The sequence below is a fragment of the Geotrypetes seraphini genome, chromosome 9 (assembly GCF_902459505.1).
Source record: "Geotrypetes seraphini chromosome 9, aGeoSer1.1, whole genome shotgun sequence".
In the NCBI taxonomy this organism is placed as follows: domain Eukaryota; kingdom Metazoa; phylum Chordata; class Amphibia; order Gymnophiona; family Dermophiidae; genus Geotrypetes; species Geotrypetes seraphini.
This window is the reverse complement of record NC_047092.1, coordinates 29,261,771-29,284,131: the sequence shown is the minus strand read 5'-3', so window position 1 is coordinate 29,284,131 and position 22,361 is coordinate 29,261,771. Positions and strand designations below refer to the sequence as shown.

The following is a 22,361-nucleotide window of genomic DNA, read 5'->3' as shown; positions in this document are numbered from 1 at the left end:
CAGAATTGTACAATTTGGTTTGATATAACAATTTGGTTTGATATAACAGCTAAAGTGGAGGGTGGCCACATAAAATTCAAGGTCCTGGATTTCAAATGTGTGGGCTTTAATAAAATTTAGGAGTACTTGAAGAAAGAGCTGATAGGATGGAAGGACATATGAGAAGTGGTCCAAGCTGTGAGAAAAAAAAATAGTGGTCTAAGCTGTAAGGAAAATAATTAAAAACAAGAGAAAAAGGAAACTGATATGGTTTGCCAAACTAATGGTAGAGAAAATAAAGGCAAAAGAACTGGTATTCATGAAATATTAAACAAAAAAAAACCCCTCAAGAAGAGGAACATAGAAAGGAATACTGGGTGAAACTGAGAGAAGCCAAGAGAGAGATACGTCTGGAGGAAGAGCAAATGCAAAAAGGGAAACATTTCAGGTTTATTAGTGAAAGAAGGAAGATGAAAAATGGAATTCAAAATGAACTGATCAAAGTTTATTTTTAATAATGAGTATTTAAAAATCTCTATCCTTATATAAGTATCATGAATAAGTATTAAAATGATTGATTAAAAATAGACAAAAATTTTAAATCATTAAGACTGATAAGAGATACAGTCATTACAATTCTGAAGGTTTCTTTGATCAATGAAAGATGCCCTCAACCACGTTAAACCAAAGGAGAAAATAATGATCCTTGGTGTAGTGTTCTGAGATCTTTTTTCCTTCACTTTAGCATGAGTATAGCATTGTGGACCACTGGGGAATACCAGGCGCTGTAGGCTGCAGGGCCCTGTATTGGGCAGCAGCAACATAGTGGAGCCAACACTGTACAGGAGAAGGCAATGGAAAACCACTTCTGTTCTCTGTCTTGAAACAAAACAAGGAGGCCTCCTCATAGTGCATGCAGCAATGGGTCGGAGGTCGACTCAAAGGCACACACACGCACACGAGTGACCTGAATTGGCCACCGTGTGGAAGGGCTACTGGGCTAGATGGACCATTGGTCTGACCCAGTAAAGCAGGGGTGCCCACACTTTTTGGGCTTGCGAGCTACTTTTTAAATGACCAAGTCACAATGATCTACCAACAATAAAATTTTTAAAAAACACAACGCACACTGTACGCATAGAAAATGTTAATCATCATTCCTATTCCAGGGTTTTCAAAGAGGTCAAAGCAGATGACTCTATGCACTATCACTTCAGTAACAACCATACAAAAATAGACAAATATACTCCCTCCCTTTTTACTAAACCACGTTAGCAGTTTTTAGTGCAGGAAGCTGCGCTGAATGCCCAGCGCTGCTCTCGACACTCCTAGGCTCCCTGCGCTAAAAACCTCTATTGCGGTTTAGTAAAAGGGGACCTTAGTGTAAAATATAGACAGCAGATATAAATTCAGACACATTTTGATCACAAAATTTAAAATAAAATCATTTTCCCTACCTTGTCTGGTATTTCATGAGTCTCTGGTTGCACTTTCTTCTTCTGACTGTGCATACAATCTTTCTTCCCTTCTTTTAGCCTGTATGCTTCTTCTCCTCCAGACCTCATTTCTTCCCCCAACTTTTCCTTCCTCTTCCCTGCCCTTTCTTTCTCTCTGCCTCCCTTTCATTTTTTTCTGTTTCTCTTCTTTCCTTCTGTCTCCCTGCCTGCCCTTTTTCTTTCTTTCTCCCTGCCCTCCCCCAAGCCACTGCCACTGCCATTGCCATTGCCATCGGGGACCAGGACCCAAACGCCACCAATAACAGGCCCCAAGCTCTCCCTGCTTCGGCCAACCAGCATTCCTCTCCCTGACGTCAATTCTGCCATCGGGAAGAGGAAGGCTGATCAGCCCAAGATCGCGATCGACCTATTAGGGGAAATGCTGCCGGGTCCTGCCTTCGCGGAAACAGAAAGTAGGCAGGACCCGGCAGGAAGAAGAACAAATGCTTGTCTCCCGCATTAGCCCGTAGCGAACGCTTGCTTCAGGGCTCTCAACATGTGCGCGCCGGCTTCCCTTCTCCCCTCCCCCCCCCCCGGACATAACTTCCTGTTTCGGAGGGAAGAGAAGAGAAGCCGGCACGCACATGTTGAGAGCCCTGAAGCAAGCGTTCGCTACGGGCTAATGCGGGAGACAAGCATTTGTTCTTCTTCCTGCCGGGTCCTGCCTACTTTCTGTTTCCGCGAAGGCAGGACCCGGTTTTTTTGTTCAGCAGCGGCAGATGACAGCTGGGCGGATCGCCCAGCTAAAAGGCCCTAGGGAGAAAGAAAACTGAAGAGGAAGGCTGATCGGCCCGTAGATCAGGACGGCAACACGAGTCTATCACAGAGCCCGGGATAGGCTCCGCGATCGACTCGCGTTGCCTTCCTGAGCTACTGGTCGATCGCGATCGACGCGTTGGGCACCCCTGCAGTAAAGCTATTCCTATGTTTTTATATTGCCGGTATAAATGGCTGTGCCTAGATTTGGGTTTTATAATGTATTCTGTAAGTTATGTGCATAACTGTGTGTCCTGCCCATGCTTCACCCAGACTCCACCCATGTAAACACCTACCTGCAAAGCTGAATTATCGTTATTTAAGCATAAGAACATAAGCAATGCCTCCGCTGGGTCAGACCTGAGGTCCATCGTGCCCAGCAGTCCGCTCAGGCGGCGGCCCAACAGGTCCAGGACCTGTGCAGTGATCCTCTATTTATACCCTTCTATCCCCCTTTCCAGCAGGAAATTGTCCAATCCTTTCTTGAACCCCAGTACCGTACTCCGCCCTATTACGTCCTCTGGAAGCGCATTCCAGGTGTCCACCACACGTTGGGTAAAGAAGAACTTCCTAGCATTCATTTTGAATCTGTCCCCTTTCAACTTTTCCGAATGCCGTCTTGTTCTCTTATTTTTCGAAAGTTTGAAGAATCTGTCCCTCTCTACCTCTCTATGCCCTTCATGATCTTATAAGTCTCTATCATATCCCCTCTAAGTCTCCTCTTCTCCAGGGAAAAGAGACCCAATTTCTCCAATCTCTCAGCGTATGAAAGATTTCCCATCCCTTTTATCAGACGTGTCGCTCTCCTCTGAACCCTCTCTAGTAACGCCATATCCTTCTTAAGGTACGGCGACCAATATTGGACGCAGTACTCCAGATGCGGACGCACCATCGCCCGATACAACGGCAGGATAACTTCTTTCATTCTGGTTGTAATACCCTTCTTGATTATACCTAGCATTCTATTAGCTCTCTTAGCGGCCGCTGCGCACTGTGCCGTCGGCTTCATTGTGGTGTCCACCATTACCCCTAAGTCTCTTTCTTGGGTACTCTCATTCAATAACATCCCTCCCATCGTATAGTTGTACTATATATATTCACATACGCATGTAAATAAATAAAATACCAGCATTTACACACATACTTGTCTCTAACGTTAGGCAACAACTTACAGAAATACCTCCAAAGCATGCAGTACATGTCACGCTAATGCGCATGGCTTCATCGTGTCACAACAGTGCATGCGCAGATGCCGTCCCAACGAGCAAACAGGTTTAGGGTTAGGGCTGGGGGGCGGGATGGGGTGTGACTCGGGCAGAACGGGATGAGACCAGGCAGAGCGGGGCGGGCCTTGGGGCGGAGCCATGGGGAGGGGCCAAATTTTTGTTTACCAAAACCTGGTAACCCTATACATTCTAAAATGAAATAGTGGCTGCTAAAATGAAACAAGAAATGAAAAGGAAACATAAATTCAATAAGCACATTGTCACTGAGGGATGTAGTATTGACCACAATCCCATTGCCTATATATTGTTGAGTATATGTATCCCCATGGCACTCTATGAGTAACCCTGATGATCATTTGTTAAAAATGGTAGCAACGCTAAAAAGAACCCCTGTTTTTCATGCATGGTGTGATGATCTACAGTCCAAGATAATCTGACACAATGTTTAATGGAAGAATCCAATGCCAATCACACGATTCTTTAGCCCAGTCCTATTATCACATAAATTCTACAAACATGCAAAAATACTCATCCAATAAAGGCCAATGATCCAACCATTTTACATGAATAAAAGCATGCTTACCCACGTAAAACCACAATTGGATTATTCCCTCTCCCTCTACATATGGGCAAAAGTTTGCGAGTGCCAATAGCATGTATCTTTTTTACTCACTTTGAAAAAAGTCAACTTGAGCAAAGTATACAAAGTGGTTGTATTTTCAAACGACTATCTGGACTTCCTGGTATGAATATCAAAACCACCACACGGACTTCCTAGTGTGCAACCTGATGATTATCAAAGGGAAATTCATTATCAAATATATGTGTCTTCACAAATTTACAAAAGGCAGGAATCCAATTCAAAATGCATTCAGATGAAAAGAAATATATTTTAACTAGAATTTCTCATCATATTAAATATTCCTCATCTATTCAGAAAACTGCTTCCGTTTTGGCTGTAACAGGGTGATTGGGTGAACCACAGTTCTTCCTGGTCCTTCTGCCAAAGCTTTAATAGACCAATCAGGATCGTGTTGCTAGTCTGTCTGAGGAATAGACAAAGGTTGGCCTTTTGGATCATCAAATCGATCATTTGTTGTAAGACGCATGATCATGAAGATACCATAGCAAAGGATCCACAATAAAACGAGCGATGTCACAAGACCCATCCATATTGCGGGGCTGAAGAACGATGCACAGTCGCTCGCATAGGAAAACTGATTATTTTTAATGTTGAATCCTTGAATCTGCAATAAAAATGAAAAGACAGGGTAAGCCAACTGGAGACATTTAAGTATGATTTGATCATTTTTGCATTGGGGATTAGAATTTGGAGGTTACATTAGTAGCTCTGTGTTCATTTTTAATAATGTACGAGTATTTGATCATTGTATAATTTTGCTAATTCTAAACTGCTTTAGGTCAAACTTTGTTCAAGGAAGGTGGTATACAAAAGGTAAAGGGTCATGGGATGAGGAGATGTTACACATGGATGAAGGGGAGAGAAAGGGGAGGGGATGATATACACAGATGAAAGGGAAGGGAAGAGAGAGGGAGAAGAATGGGGACACTCGATGAAGTTGCAGGGAAATACTTTTAAAACTAATAGGAGGAAATATTTTTTCACTCAGAGAATACTTGATATTGAAAGTCCATTGCTCTGACCCTACTTTCTTTCTTGATCTTGTAATTGTTTGTGGGGTCCTCGTTTCCTTCTCTGGTTCCTCGTTTTACCTAATTTTGAGCACCATTTGCAAAATCTGGCCCATAATTTCTGTATGCAAGCGAATCGTAATTCTCTACGGGGGCGTCTAGATCCAAGCACTAGGAAAGCACCTGTTTGAAGCTTAGTTCATAATGACTGCAAAATGATGTGTATAGATTATAAAATTTTAGAATCTGCATGTGTAACTATATGCCCCATCCATGCTTTGCCCACGCTCCGCCCATGTGCACGCCCTCCAGCAGTATTCAGCATTGCATCTTGATGCATACCTACAAAAAACCACGTAGCAAGAAATTTAGCATTTATGCGACTATGTGTCCACACGTGAACATAAATGATTACAACCCTGATATTAATGCATATTCTTGCTATCCAAAACTAGGTGGCTTCTTACAGAATTGCCACCCTTACTGTTGCTTTGGTCTTTTCTTTTCGTTTCAATTTTTGGAGTAAGACTATGGTGAACTTCTTAGTCAGTTTTCAGTTGCGTAGGAATCATTTGTTGATTTCATCTTTATCACCTGTGTTTTACAAAAAGAATGAGGCAGTTTGACATTTCTGCTTGTTGGCATTACATGCCCCATTAAATCTGCCCGTTGAAGTAACTTTGCATTTAATTGGTGACTTTTAACTTTGCACCCTGCTACTGTGATTTGCATCTTTTGTGAAGGATGTTGATGGTCTTTAAATGTGCCGGGTGTTTGGAGCTAGAAAATTATTCCGGGAAAGTCATGCACTTGACAAGAACAGATTTAAGGCTATGGTGCCCATAGGTAGATGACAAAGAGTGAGCACCAGAAATATTCTCATCTAGCGCCAGAGAGATGGACAATTTAACTGTATTTCTGTAATCTTTTCAAGATGATATTTCATTTATGTTCCACTCTCTTGGTCTCTTTTGTTTCAGAGCTTGACAAGGTTAAAGTGCTGAGAAATTACTTTAAAAAAGAAGAAACATTTCCTTTTTCGTGGAGGGAACATACAAATATTTCCTGATGCAACTAGAATCACGTAGTTGAGGTGGAGGCAATCGTCTTCAGCTAAATCCAGCACTCTGGCTTTGGGTGCTTGTTTTTTGTTTGTTTTTTTAAGTTTCCTTCAAATGTTTAATTACATTGCAGGATACAAAGGGCTAGATTCACAAAGCAAACCGATCGTGTACCGATCGGTTTACGACCCCTAAGCGACCAAATTCCACTCCAGCCTGATTTACTTACCTCTCTGCCGACCATCCTCTGATCCGCGCATGCAAATGAGGGGAGGGACATTCAAAGGTAGGGAAGGCAGCGATTCACAACACAAAATTCTCGATCCGACTCCTAAAGCCACTGCTGGGGACCAGTCGCACACCTCTCTACCGACTCTCCTGCTCCATTGCCGCCTCTGCCCTGCTCTCTGCTGCCCCGATCTCGCTGCCTGTTTCAGGGGCTGCAGAAGCCCTGGGGCAGGGGGGAGAGCGGTGCCTACCCAGACTGATCTCTGCTGCCTTCCCTGCAGTGCGAGCCCGCGGGTTTAAAGCGGGGCTGCACGCTGCAGTGCAGCCTCACTTTAAACTTGCGGGCTCGCGCTGTAGGGAAGGCGCAGAGAGCAGGTAGCATGAGGGAAGAGGCTGCCACCCCATGGATAACAGGAGGAGAGTCAGGCCCCCCCCCCAAAAAAAACCCAGTAAATCCCCCTCCCCCAAACACACGCGCAGACCATCTGCAGGGAAAGCAGATGGTCTGCGCATGCAAGGGAATCGCACACCAGCAATCCGGGCAGGCAGATGGGGGCGTTCCTCCAATCACCACCATCTGCATATTTTTCTTTAGTGCATTCATCGGACCTGCCCGGATCAGAATCTGGCCCTTTGATTTTTCTTGTATTCCTTAGGTTAATTGTATTCGTATTTTTCTATTTATTTATTTATACTCCGTCTTTTACAAGACAGGACACAATAGAGTACATACACAAACAGAATCGCATACAGTTCAACAAATCGAACATCAATAAAACAAATAAAAATGTATGTATAATAGTAATAATATAAAAAAAATTACAAAGAGGCTACCAGCGTTTTTGCATATTTCATCTTACAGAAGAGGTGTTTCTTCAACATTTTCTTTAAACTACTCAAACTTGTTTGCTGTCGTAAATATCCCGGAAGCTTGTTCCACTCCTGAGGACCTGCCCATGAAAATATGCTAGCTCTAGACACAGCTAGCCGCCGCTGTTTCACTGTCGGAATATGTAGGTCACCGAGCACAACATGCGCTGTGGTTCATATGTAGAATGCTATCCATCAAGTGTTTCGGTGCCTTATTGATGCACTATGACCAGTTCTCTTCTTTCTCCCTTGACGTGAACTGTGTTGCTTTCTTTTGATGAGCGATGTATTGTACTTGTTAGAAAAATATAAATAATAATTTTTTAAAAGAGTGAGAGATTTCCCCTCCCCGGAAATCAGCCAGCAGTATTTGGTGCCCTAGGAATGTGTCTGTATTGCTCAGGCCTAAATCTGCCTCGTGAACGGATTCTCTTGTCCAGATATATAGTATAGTGATTTCCTGAATGTTTGGATGGTGGCGTATATTTCTACGTCTGATATTTTAAAGACCCTCTTCTAGCCTTGGTTCCAATGGATGAGAAGCTTATGAGAGTGTACTGATGTCTGTGGATGTTGGACTGTGGATAAATGTGCATGTGTCCACTCCAGCCTATAACTCGGAAATGGCACGAGATAGAGGTGTAAACTTTAAAGCGAATAAAGGTGATTAAGCAGGGATGTGATTTTTGTAATCTTGCCGCTCGGAAGGTAAGTAGTGAGTGTGGTATATAAGAAAGAGACGGGTGTAGAGGATATTGAATGAGGTGCGAGGGAGAAAAGCAGATGTAGCAGAATATTCAATCCTGTTTGCATTTTTGGAATAAATTAGTTTCTTCATAGTGCGATCTAATGTGTTGGTAGCTTTCGCCTTATTCTTGCTTCCTGTCTCTTTTTGCTGGCTGTCTTTCTTTTTCACAAACAGAAAGGATAGCAAACAGGCTATAAATAAAACTCTTTGACAGAACTTACATAAGGAAACTTTTGTGATTGCTCACAAGAGAATCTACTCCACCACCCCCTCCTACATAAAATCCAAACTTCCCATCTATAACCCCACTCGCACCCTCCGCTCAAAGTCAGAGATACGCCTATGCACCCCCCCCCCCCCCCCCGGAAGATCCCTGCTCACAGAAACTGCCCACAAACGATCCTACAGCCACCTCATTCCACACCTCTGGAACCAACTCCCCCCCCAACTTAGACAACAGAACTCATTATTAACATTCTGTAAATCGGTAAAGACCCTCCTCTTCAACTAAAGATCTCCTCTGTCTTCTCCCCCCCTTAGGCCCCACCCTCCACTCTCCTATCACCTTCCCGAACTTCCAGTATGACCCTCTCTTCTCTATCCACTAACAAATTGCACCTAAACGCTTATAACTTTCCTTAAACTAAACTACTGTATTTCCCCCTTCTCTCTTTCTGCATACTCTCCCTGTATTTAATTCTCTCCAAAAACTATAAATCCAATCCCTAAACCTGTTGTACTACTTATATGTCTAGTTACTCCCCACTGTGTATGTTCATTTGTAAACCGTTCTGAGCTATTGGGAGGACGGGATAAAAATCTAAATAAATAAATTAACTTTTGAGGATTAAATTCCCTTCATTAGTTTGAGGGAGGGATGACCTGGCAACATGGTTATACTCGTAACTCTAAAAAGATGGGGCTAGAGCGCTAGAAAGATGTTCATAATTTTTTAAATGAAAACCTGGTCAGATCATTAGGGGTAATTCCAGATTGTACAACAACAAAAAAGGGGATCCAAAAAAGATCTGCAGAAAAAATCAGCCAGGAGCAACCAAAACAAAACCGCAGACTGTGTACAAGATGCAGGCAAATTTTAATATGACAAGAACACAATATATAAAACCCTTTTACCAATAAAGGGACCCGACACGGTCCGTGTTTCGGACAAACCTTCGTCAGGGGTCCATGGTAAAATAGGGGGGCTAAAAAATGCCACCAAAAAAAAAAATATTGAAGAATCTCGACGGGATGCCTATGTGTATCAAGTTCGCCAAAAAAGCCAACAGCAGTAAAGCGTATCAAAAAAAAAAAGCTGTTGGCTTTTTTGGCGAACTTGATACACACAGGCATCCCGTCGAGATTCTTCAATATTTTTTTTTTGTGGCATTTTTTAGCCCCCCTATTTTACCATGGACCCCTGATGAAGGTTTGTCCGAAACACGGACCCTGTCGGGTCCCTTTATTGGTAAAAGGGTTTTATATATTGTGTTCTTGTCATATTAAAATTTGCCTGCATCTTGTACACAGTCTGCAGTTTTGTTTTGGTAATTCCAGACTGTACCTTGAGTATGCAAGATCAGATATTGCCAGTTGTTCAATGTACATTCTTTCAGACGAGATTATTGAGTCGACTGAAACCATTACATTTGCCTTCTGATTTTAGGACGGTTATTTTGTGGTTGGACTATTGCAAATACCCTGTATCTTGCTGTTGGTCTAGAATGCTGCAGCCAGAATGATAACAGGGATTGCAAAGATTGAGCTTGTTACTCCTGTCCTGAAGGGCTTGCATTGGTTACCTGTCGGGTTTTGGATTAAGTGTAAAATCCTGTGTTTTAGTTTAAAACAATTTTTATTGATGACAAAGGCAGTACAACCAACCAAAGATAGTTAAGCTCAGCAACACAATAAGTCAAACCGAGGCATAGAGAAAAACCAGACGGCAAATCATCAAGTTTTCAACAACCCCTCATACCCAACTTCCCCCCCCCCTCACTCATTCCCAACCCCACACCCACATGAATAAGCCATCCACCAATCCACCCCACCGCTGACCCACAAACTAAACTTCTCCAGATAGGTGTGCACTCAACTGAAGTCTGTACAAGATACGACCACGGGCCCTTGGAGGCAAGACATGGAGTCCAAATCTTTACAAAATCACGACTTTTCCTGCGTGAGTGATACGCCATTCTAGCCTCCCAGCCCATCAACACCTTCAGTTTGTTCCCCCAATACCAAATAGAGGGCGCCTCTACAGATGTCCAATAAGTTAGAATATATTTCTTCCCTAGCATATAACATTTGCCCCAAAACACCTTTTCAGAAGAGGTAAGCATGGACCACGCAGAAAACTGGGCAAATAACAAAGGAAGAGCAGCCACTATAAGCGGCCTCTGCAAAAGTCCCCCCCAAAAAGGAGGCAAGAGAGATATTGTACCATGATGCACCAAGGATGTTGAAGTAAGCATTATCTTGTACCTTAATAATCGTAGTCTGAGATCAAAATCAGGGATGACACTTTTTCTAGAAAAGTATCATGCAGTACAGAGCACCAAGTAGGCCACAAACAGGTGGTATATCAAATCCATGACCCTATTTTCTTCTGCAGCACCAATAACTTATGGCTATGTACCTCAAGAACTGGTCTCAAAAAGCTATTGAAACGACATTTATTTGCACAGGCATTTTGAATGATGTGATCTTGTAATGTTGCTGCTTTTGTTTAATGACAGTCCCCCCTTCCCCCCCCTCGATATTAAGCAGGACTTAGCCAGCCGGGAACAACTCTCGGCCGGGTAAGTCACGTTTGGCCAGTTAAACAATATTCAGTGGGAGGTAGTTGGCCATCTCCTGCTAACCTCTCACTATCCATCGAGCAACACTTAGATCCTCATTCCAGAATCATCTCATTAGCCTATCATTCCGAGAAATACTTCCAGAAACAATCCGTTACTCTATCTTTGCCATGAAGCATCTGTGCTGTTTGCTCACATTTATTTGCATATATTAAAGTAGATTACTGTGGACATTACATTATTTTATTTGTATTTCTCACTACCATCCAAGCTTATTCATAGTCTAAATGTCAAGAAAGTCTTTCTGATACACAAACCAATGTTAATGGCTATCCTGAATATATAATATAAAGTAATTTAAAGATTAATGTAGGAATATTTTGCTTCCTGAAAAGCAGAGATGTTTAACAGAGAGCTGATATAGAGGCTAGCTAGACGTTTCCCCAGTATTTCATTATGCAACATAAATGTTTTTAAATGTCTTAAAAGCTATAAACTATTTCTGTATTGAAATGGATGTATTTTGGATTTTACAGAGCTGTGAGTCCTGAAATAATAACAAGCATCTCCTAGAGAGGATATCGGTTTAGATTTGCTGAGTAATTATAGCTGAAGAAACCCATATTTTTATAGTGACCTCGATTCACCTAAAATACACACACACACACACAACTTTTAGAACGCTGTGGCTGCCGTCTCTTTCTTGAGTAACTAGACCACTTTATGTGTGTGTGTGTATGTGTGTGTGTGTCCCTGACTGACCATTTGTTTCACAATGAATGTCTCTGAGTTTATCAGCATTTGTGGCTTCCCATTTTGCAGTCCACCTGTGTGCCGGGGAGGGTCATACAGGGTGTTGTTGGTGTAATAGAGGAGCCGATATGACTAACTAGAGTAGATGGGCCACAGCAGGCACACATTGTCAGTTTGAAAGTGGCCCCCACAATATTAGGTGGTAGGGGTTAAGTGAAAGGCGTACTGACAAACGCTAGGTCCCAGGTTCAGTTCCCTCACAGATGACTCACCAGGAAGTAGAATAATAGACACGACCAGAGGTGATTGCATAAAGAATATATTATAGAAATAGTCTTACAGAAAAGTAATATTTATAAGCATTACAATTAAGCAGAGAGCATTACACTTAAGCAGAGAGCAAGCAGTCTCACTGCCTTACAGAGGTCAGAGGCAGAGAGGGACATAGAAGCTTGTAGTTCTAGGAAGCTTCGTGTTAGATAAAAAAAGGGAAGTATAGACAGAGAGAGGGAGAGCCAAGACAGAACCAGAGTGCCGAGCAAAGAGCCAAAAGATAGCTTCATAGAAAAAGAGAGAGCTATTGATAGCTGCATAGAAAAAGAGAGAGATACTTGTGTGTTGCAGAGAGCAGGCTTTTATACCTTGGAATCTTATTCTGAATAGAGAAAATATTGTATCTCCCAGTATCTTTCTGTTTAGAACTTGCAAACTGTTTGAAACAATGGTTAATTTAATTAACAAAGGAGGGTGAGAAACCTGATGGGATTAAGTCTCTGGCTTGATCTGTGCACCCTTGTCATAAGCACCCTCTTAATCAGGCATTAACACCTTTTAGCTAGCCATGATTCAATCAGGGCTACTTGAAACTTAAAATATATCAATCAGGGCTACTTAAAACAGTTTCCCTGCACTAAGGGTCTATCTGCCTTTCCATGCCAGGGTCAGATTGATATAATCTCCCAGAGGCCTCTAGGCTGACACACATGACAGGAAGAGGCAACCTTATCAGAGGACATATAAGGCCAGGGCCAGTTCCCACAGATGAACAATGTCTCATTAGGTTCTGTTTTGTTAAGGTGCCCATCCACCACTTCTGCCAGCAGCTCGAACCCCCCCCCCTATTATCTTTCATGAGACAAATTCCAAGTAGGTTTACAGACTAAGGGGTCCTTTTACTAAGGCGAGCTAACCTATTTAGAGCATGCTAATCGATTTTAGCACGCACTAAATGCTAAGGCGCCCATTACATTCTACGGGCGCCTTAGCATTTATTGTGCGCTATATCGATTAGCGCATGCTAAATCAGTTAATGGCACGAAATCAGTTAGCGCGGCTTAGTAAAAGGACCCCTAAATTATATAGAAAGGAGCATCATACAATTGATAGACTAGAGAAGGAGACAAGAAGAAACGAGAAAAATAAACATTATATCAAAGGCACACAAGAACGAGCACTTGTGTTCAAGACCTAGGAAGGATTATGGTCCGATAAGATCAAGATAAAAACGCATGGGGGTTTGGTGCATCTCTGTCTGCTCTCTCCAAATGTCTTTTTTTTTCTGCCATAGATATCTCTTTATTTTGCAGAATATCTCCCAAAGAACAGATGTTTTGTCAAAGGTTGCTCTTCAGGGATTTTTTTTGTCCTCTTACTCTCTGGAGGCACAACTATACATTTGGTTAAATCCCCGTATAATTAGGGGATGAGAGCACTCCATCAAATGAAAGAGTCAATCAAATTCTTCCTGCTTCAACCCAGAGATGTATTTTTATTGTTCGTAACTAATGTATTACTAGTTCCGTTGAGATGCACTAGAGCTGAAAGCACGCTTATTTCAAAGAGAGCTGCAGTATCTTGGCAATGCTTTTAGATACATGGGCAATTTTATTTTGTTACATCGTAGTACAAGTGAATATATTTCCCTGTCCAGCAATAGACTCACTTTTCACATTATTCGCAAAAGACAGAGAACAAAGACTTACAAAGACTTCTCTCTCTATACCTACTTGCTTAGCCATCTCACACAGTATTACAAAGCAAACCATAACAAGAAAAATTTTATCTTTATGTTTATTAATGATTTGATACTCCGCCATTGCAAAAAGGTCATAGTGGCTTACAATTTATACCTAAATGAAGAGCGAAAGGAACGCCAAAATTAAAAGTAAAGTCCACAACCGAACAAGTAACCAATCACACGTGGAGGGACATAATCAAAAAAAAAAGTCTAAGTCCCCTTTTGGCCTAAGTCAGTAGACGCTGAAATTGGCAGCAGGGAAATGTCCATTCTCAAAAAAATTGAGGGTTTTTTTTTTTTTTAGAATGGCCTACCTGCACATTCAGCAATCTACTCAGCCAGACTGCCACTAGGTCTAACCCTACTCCATATTCCCGACCAAAAAATTCTGGTTGGCCCAGTTGCCAAGGCCTATGGGAGGGCCTTAAGCGCCTGGTCCAATAGACCCTAGGCCCCTCCCCAGTGCATCCCACAATGCACCGGGAAAGGGCAGGCCCGCCATTCTGAGGATGGCAGGCCTGCTGACCGGACAGACCAGGGACGCATCTGGCCGACCAACTGAAAAAATTAGTGGTGGGGTCAAGTTAGTGGGGGGCGTTCGGGGGGTTTAGGGGGTTGTGGGGACTTGGGATCCCTCCTGCCAGTATTCGTTGGGGGATGTCGGAGGGCTGTCATTGGCAGGAGGGCTTGGGATCCCTCCTGCCGGTATTCAGAGGGGTGTCGGGGTACCGTCTTTGGCAGGAGGGTCTGGGCTCCCTCCTGCCGGTTTAGGATTTTGTTGTGGGGGGTTCGCGGCAGGAGAGATTAGGCATGTCTTCTGCTGTGATCGTTGTGGCGGGGGGTGGGCAGATTTCCGGGGCTGCTTAGCTGATTGTGGCAGCCGCGTTAAGTTCAGCGGCCCCTATTCGGAACTTATACCTGTTTTGACTTGGTGTAAGTGAAAACGTGTAAGTTCTGACTGGGCGATCTCCTAGACTTTTGGTTATACTTGCAGTACGACTAAATCTAGGTCAGCCCACCTCCCGCTCTTTCCCCCTCCTCTAAAAATGCCTCTTTTCGCTCTAGGCGTTCAGAGGCAGGGGAAAGGATTAAGCTGGTTTTAGATACGTCTAAAACCAGCTTTGATTATCGGTACTTGGACGATCTGTCTTTTTGATTGTCCAAGTACCGATTTAGGCCACATTTTGAACATTTGGGGTTTTTTTTATTATGAGCCCCATAGTATCCAATTGTGCCATGTAATTCGAATCAGTCTTCCCATAGAGAGCAGTTAAAAGCCATTTTAAAGAAATGTGTTTTTAAAAGAGACTTAAATTTTAAAAATGATTGTTCTGCTCTAAAAAAAAGGAGGTAGGTTATTCCATAAAAAAGGGGAAATAAAAAAAATAAGTTGATTTTCGAGTGGATTCATAATGAGCTAGTTTAGGAGGGGAAAGAACAAGTATATTAGTGTCGAAGGGCCTCAAAACACGAGCGGAAGTATACGGTATGGTAGCGAATGCTAGATAAACTAGCTCAGAAAAATGAAGTGCTTTAAATGTTAAACATAAGATTTTAAATTGGCATCTGAACTGGACAGGAAGCCAGTGCAATTGAATCAATAGAGGAGTGACATGATTGTATAATTTTGCTCTACAGAGCCGCTGAATTTTGAAGGGTCTGCAAGCGATGTTGATTTGATGACATGATCCCGCTGTAAACAAAGGCATGAACCAAAGTATGCACAGCACGAAAATCCAAAACAGAACTAAAAAGTCTGATTCTTCAGAGCTAATAATAGCTTTTTTTGATTCATATATCACTTGTCATCTGAGAAACGTTGCAAGGTAAGATACAGAAAATTATGCTCAAAGGAATCATCCAGATAAGACTTTCATTCTCAAATTCTGGCAATAGCTAATGAATAGATTATGGCCAAACAAATCAATGTTGTTATAAAAAAGGGAGAAGAGAGGGACAGACTGGAGACAGGTTTTGATATACAGTAGAGAATGACACGGTGGCGGTTTACCCGCGGCCACCGCATTTTAGCCGCGGGTCACCCGCCGAAAACGGGGAAGAAAACTAGCAGTCGCTGCGGCGATGGGGACAAGACCATTCACCGCCCGCGGGGCGGTGAATGGTCTTGTCTCTGCAGTGAGGTATCAAGGATCGCGCGGTCCCCGCAGCCACCGCCCGCCTGCCCGTAGCATTTAGCCAGCTCCCTCCCTCCACCTCACCTTAAATTTCGAGTTTTCCGGCTTCCTTTTTTCCGAGCCGCACGTGTTCAAAAATCCGTGCACGCGCGGCTGCGCGAGTCAATCAATCTTCTCCTCTGACGCAACCAGAAACAGGAAGTTGCAGGAGAGGAGAAGTTTGATTGACTCGCGCAGCCGCGCGTGCACGGATTTTTGAACACGTGCGGCTCGGAAAAAAGGAAGCCGGAAAACTCGAAATTTAAGGTGAGGTGGAGGGAGGGAGCTGGCTAAATGCACGGCTTTTTGAACGCGTGCGGCTAGGGAAAAAGGAAGCCGGCAAACTCGGAACGAATATAAGGTGAGGTGGAGGGAGGGTGGGGGCTGCTGGACCATTCTTCATTATTTTGCCATACTAATTCCATTCTATGTTAGGTGCCACGGACTCAGATTCGAGTCCTAGCGATGATGAGTTAAAGATCCCAAAAGAAGCCAACTTCTAAATCCAGTGGTTAGAGCTACACTACACTCCTTGTGACCCTGGGCAAGTCACTTAATCCCTATTGCTTCTGACACAATGGGCAGTTCCAAAGACCAAGACTGGCCAGTGTCAAAGACAGGATGCTGAGCTTGATAGACCCTTAGTCTCCACTGTTTTTAGTGATCAACAAAGTTCTATGTTTCTATAATCACCCTAATTCTGTTATCATTGGACTAGATATTCAAAATGATTTAAATGGCCAGGACAGGTTCCTGGCTGTTCAAATCATCTGTCCAGGGCTAACCAGGCATTTTCAATCTTCATGTTCAGCCCAAATGGTGTCACACAATTCAGCAAAAATACCCAATGTTGTTCCTCATAATTTAAATATTGCTCATAGAAGGAACAACATTGGGTATTTTTGCAAATGGAAGTTGGAGGGTTAATTCCCTTGAAACAGCCAATTGAGTGAAACATGAATTCATGCTGGGACACAAGATAGGTTGAATTTGTTTTGAATTTAAAAAGAAAAATGATCAATGAAGAATACTATAATGGCAAGAAAATATAATGATAAAACAGCAACTAATTTTGCCTATTTTTATATATTAAAAAAGTACTACATAAGGTGAATGTCCATATTGCTGTCTGTTGTTCTGCTGAGCACTGGCATTGAAACAGCAAAATGCATTTATTGCATACTTGTCCTCTGTCGGAAACATTATGGTGGTATATTAGTTGTGTTAATAAAAATTTATAAACAAAGCCCTGCCAGCTGAACATCTCTTTCTCTAGTTCAGCAGCAGGAACTTTGATTTATAAGAATGGAATACGCTAAATATTAGAGTACTAAGGCTTATATGGATGCTGCGGGGACAGTGACGGGGTGGTGAATGGGATGGCAGTGGCGGTGACGGGGCGGTGAAAGGGATGGCAGTGACGGTGACGGGGCGGTGAATGGAATGGCGGTGACGGGGCGGTGCAGAGGATGGTGGGCCGGGGACGGGGCGGTGACGGGGACAGATTTTTTCCCCGTGTCATTCTCTAATATACAGTATACTATATACAGTATAGTGGCAATATGTGGCCACTATATCATGGTTGCTATTTTACTGTTGGGGTAGGATTAGATGAGATTAGTTTTGGTGGGCTAGGGATAGAGTAATTGGGAATAGTTTGGGGGGGTGGGAAGAGATAGTTCGGAATGATGTTTTTTCTGTATTGAGTTTTGTTGTTTTGGGGGGGGGTTTCCATTTCTTTTTTTTAATTCCAAAAAATTTTTATTGAGTACAACAGAAAACCAACAATAAAGTAAACCATACATAACAAATTGTGGCACTCATGTTTCATTTTCACCCCATAGCACTCTCCCCCCCCCTCAACCCCCAAAAGCAAAAACAATGAGGCCCAGTGTAAAAGACCCAACATCGACCCAACATCAAGAACACAGAAAACAAAGAAGACCCCCAAACCAATCCCCCAAGACACTCTTTCAAAGAAACGAAACAAGATATCCATCCAACAAACATGAGAATAATAAAAAAATAGCAAAACACCCCCTCCCCCCGCCCACCTCCCTTGAGTTTTAACTTAAAATCAATCAACTGCTAGGCGCCACTTTTAGAATCCCGCCTAGCAGCACCTAGGTGCACTTAGGCATCGTAGAAGTAGGCGCCCGATAGATTAGGCCAGGTTTTACTTGGCATAATTACCAGCGCCTAACTCAGACGCTTAGCGATGCCTATATCAACCACAACTATTCACTGTCCCCTAACCATGCCTACTTTTCAGGTAGGACTCGTTAGGCATCAGAGGGCACCTTCACTTAAGGAGTAGCTAGGTATCCTAAGAGTTTGGTACCAAACTCATAATTGGTTATTTTAATTTTAATTTATTTTTTTTTTATTGACTGAAAACCGGAGTGGTCAATTTCCATGCCAATTAGGCCCATTTTAAAAAATTGAGTGTAGATTCTGAAGTTAGGCATCGCTAGTTGATCTCAATTAGGGTGCCTAGTAGCATCTGATGTAAGCGTCCTATACAAAATCTGGCCGTTAGTAAATTAACTGATTAGCACAGGAATGTTCCCTCTCCGCCACAAAATGCCCCCTCAAAAAAATTACAAAAAAATAATTAACGTATGGTTAGCACGTGCACATACCAAAACTGATATGTGATGCTTTAGGGTGTCCCATATTAGGAGCAAGTTAGTACCTAACAAGGCTTAATTAAAAGGCCCCTAAAGGTGTCCCAACAATCCCCCTCAGTCATCCTGGTCTGTGATTCTGTGTTTTCAGTGTGTGCAGCAGAAGTAATCATTCTTGGAATTACATGCAAACTGATGACATGTACTCACTTGGAATTCAGTGATGAGAATATCCCAGTTCTGTGCGATAGTATTCTCGGGACCGAAACTGACAGAAACCAGTCTTGCACCATCCTGCTCACTGGTTCCCACCAGCTGACAGTGGAATGAATACTCTGCAGGAGCTGAAGCCGGGTTGACGCTAAACTCAGCAACTTGATTTCCGTCTTCAAAAATCTGAATAAAATCTAACGTAGACCAGTTTCTAGCTGATCCTGAGTAGAACTGGTTAGTCAGAAGAAATCTGAAAGAAAAACCAAAAACTGTGTAATAAAGAACTCAAAAACCAGAAGTTTAGTGCTCATTTGACTGGTCAACTCCCTATACAGGGACATCTAAAAAAAAAAAAAAAGAGTTACAAGCTATTCAGACAGTGGCGTAGCAAGGGAAGGAGGCGTCCAGGATGGTGCGACCCCTTCCTCCTCCCCCCCCCCCCCCCCCCACTGCGTGCACCTCTCACTTGTGTATTTCTTGAAATCTTGGCCAGCAGCACCTCCTCCCTACTCCTCGTGCCACCCTCATCTCTCTCTCTCTGATGTTACTTCCTGGTCCCGTGATCAGGAAGTGACTTCAGGTGAGCCAAGGCCAGTGCGAGCAGCAGGGAGGAGATGCTGCTCAGAGCCAGAGAAGATTTGAAGAGGTAGGTAGGTGGAGAGGACGAGAGGTGCCAAAGCTAATGCCCCTGCCCAGACAGCTCCCAGGGTAATCTGCCCTCCCCCTCAACCCCACCCCCCACCCCTCACCCTTTTCTACACCACTGTATCCAGACTTCTTACTGGTGTTGTAACTCTAAAATAACATCAGTGTAATATAGAAAAGTATTCCGAAATAGGAATAATTCATGAGGCTAGCGCATTGTTTCACATAAACCCATCCATAGTGCGGGACTTGAAAGTGAAGGAGTTAGCAGAAGCAGCAATGTCTATATACATGAATACATCTAAATAAATGATGAAACAGAGGAGCCAGGCTGAAATCACAATGTATTTCCAGAAGATACGGAGTGTCCCTGCCTGCCCATCCACCTCTTCCACATCAGTCACTGATGAGGAGGCACTCCCTTTGTCTCCTCCTCCTCCTCCTCTTCCTCTTGCAATGCATATAGAACATGTACAGGATGATGAAGATCTAATCTAATCTGAATTTTTGAATCGCACTTATCCAGTACAGATTCAAGGTAATTTGCAAGCTAAGAGGCCCATATAGTAATAAGGGGAATTAAATTTACATCATATTAATGAGTAAAAGTTACATAGGTAGATAATGAGTATAGGTTCAAGACAGTTCACCCTTAAGAGGCCTATAAAGGCAAAGGTTAGTCATAGTTACATTATCATGGAAGGATGGTATATACTAAATCAATCCTCCTCAACCAGACACAGAAGATCCCGCTCACTATTCACTCACCCATCATCCAAAGATGTCAAACGAAAAAAACTTTATGATAACCTAATAGTCTCCAAAGCAGCTAAACTGGACAGACAAAACACCACTCTGTTATCTTCGACCACAGACTACAAAGCCTTCAGAAGAAACATTAAAACCATACTCTTCAAAAAACACATAAAATCTATCCAGCACAACCAATCCCAACCCAATATCCAACACTCTATTCACCCTTAGATCTCTCTAATACTCTTTTATCTACCAAACGTTATCTAAAACCCATAATTTCACCCTATTCTTATCTCCTAAAGACCTCCACTTCCCTTTGGTAACTCTTTACCCAATATATATTACCTTAAAATTCTATGTCATCGCTTATTCTATTCCTTCAAATTTTGAATGTAATTTTGTTTTAGTTTGGATGTAATCCGCCTTGAACCGCAAGGTAATAGCGGAATAGAAATCACTAATGTAATGTAATGTAATATACAATTACAAGGAGGTGTCAATTGTAGATTCTCATGTGGCTTGGACCTTTATTGGGAGATGATGGTCATAGTTAAGCTAATGTTTGTCACTCTTGGTTTGGAGGGGAAGCTGAGTTACTGAGTTGTAAGGAATTTGTCAAACAAGTATGTCTTGAGTTTTTTCCTGAAGGTGAAGTAGTTTGTCTCTGTCCTTATAGTTGTGGGAAGACCGTTCCAGGTTCTTATGGCTGCATAAGTGAATAGGGTGTTAAATATTCACGTGCATTTCACTCCATCCCCTGCCCGATTGGCCAGCAGCAGCGCTTTCTCCGCACCCCCCCTCCCCCCCATGTGCAGCATCTTTCTATCCATCCCTGTGCAGCAGAACCCTACCACTATGAGACTGACATACCGTACCTCCGAGGCCTCCAAAAACAGCAAGGACAGCAGCGCTCTGAACGGGCTGCTTTGCAGCATTCCCCACCAGGACCTTCCCTCTGCCCCATCACAATTTCATAGTGCCTCCCCCCCCCCAGTCCACACCTGGGCCCTTCCATAATTGGAGGGCTTGCTACACCCCTGGTCTATGGTGTATATACATACTGAATCATTCCTTTAAAAAAGTATGCACACATGCTGCATAACAGTGAAATTATATTTGGATTTTAAGCAAATCACATCTGATTTCATGTTTAACTAATCGTAAGTTTATCAATTAGGAGAATCTATGGATTAAAAACAGATTGCATAGGGTCAAATCAAGAGATGTTGTATGTTCCAATCTTTTCTTTTATAGGCACTCACAAATGTAAATACTTTTTTTTTCTTCTTTCTTTTCATTTTATAAACATTTGCAATACGGACACAAGAAGGCACATCTTCATCAAATCTCAATTTATCAGCAAGAGTTTGTGATACACAAAGATAAAAACAAAAAGGAAGACATACCTTACTTCTAAGCTCGTGTTTATGTTCTCAAGATTAGTATATTTTAAGGACAATCTAAAACGGAAAAGAAAATAATTATAAAGTAAATTGCAGGCACCTTCTGTGAATCTTAATTACTATGAAACCTTATGATGCCAATCAAGCAATTTATAAGAACTCAGAAAAAAAATCCAAATGAAAAAAACTGTGTTTTTGGAATACAGTTGAAAGAAGACAAAGATATACGGTACGAGTCATATACTTAAATAGAAATCTAACTTTTCAGAACATGATGGGAAGGATTCTGTGGATCTCTAGAGAAACCTGAGAAATTTCTGGGTGCTGGCCCCTTCCCTTCTGTTTTCTGCAGGCTTCCTGTGGGGGGGGGGGGGAATGAAACAAGTTGTTTCATGAATCTTAATACAGTAAAACCTTGGTTTGCGAGCATAATTTGTTCCGGAAACATGCTTGCAATCCAAAGCACTCGTATATCAAAGCGAATTTCCCCATAAGAAATAATGGAAACTCAAGACGATTCATCCCACAACCCAAAAACTTTGATAGAAAATACTGTACTGTAGTACGTACTTGGGTGTCAGGTCAAAAGCGCACCAGGACAAAGGCGCACCCAGACAATTGAGCACAGCGCGGGGGCGCACGCCGCAGAAAATTACTGTTTTTAGGGCTCCGACGGGGGGGCGTGGGGGGGAACCCCCCCATTTTACTTAATAGAGATCGCGCCGCGTTGTGGGGGGTTTGGGGGGTTGTAACCCCCCACATTTTACTGAAAACTTCACTTTTTCCCTGTTTTTAGGGAAAAAGTTAAGTTTACAGTAAAATGTGGATGGTTACAACCCCCCAAACCCCCCATAACGCCGGCGCGATCTCTATTAAGTAAACTGGGGGGGGCTCCCCAACAAAAAACCCCATCGGATCCCCTAAAAACTGTAATTTTTTTCGGCGCGCACCTCCG

General features: G+C 42.7%; 1 protein-coding gene across 1 annotated transcript in view; it reads right to left on the bottom strand.

Annotated features, from left to right (window-relative positions):
* Window positions 1-3,234: 3,234 nt before the first annotated feature.
* Window positions 3,235-22,361, bottom strand: part of LOC117366379 (V-type proton ATPase subunit S1-like) — a 124,263-nt gene continuing 105,136 nt past the window's right edge. Inside the window, exons 8-10 of the mRNA XM_033957669.1 lie at window positions 21,410-21,463; window positions 18,600-18,852; window positions 3,235-4,704 (exon numbers count right to left, since the gene is read on the bottom strand). Of these exons, the coding sequence (XP_033813560.1) occupies window positions 4,495-4,704; window positions 18,600-18,852; window positions 21,410-21,463 (517 nt within the window). The 3' untranslated portion in view covers window positions 3,235-4,494. The remainder of the gene's footprint in view (window positions 4,705-18,599; window positions 18,853-21,409; window positions 21,464-22,361) is intronic.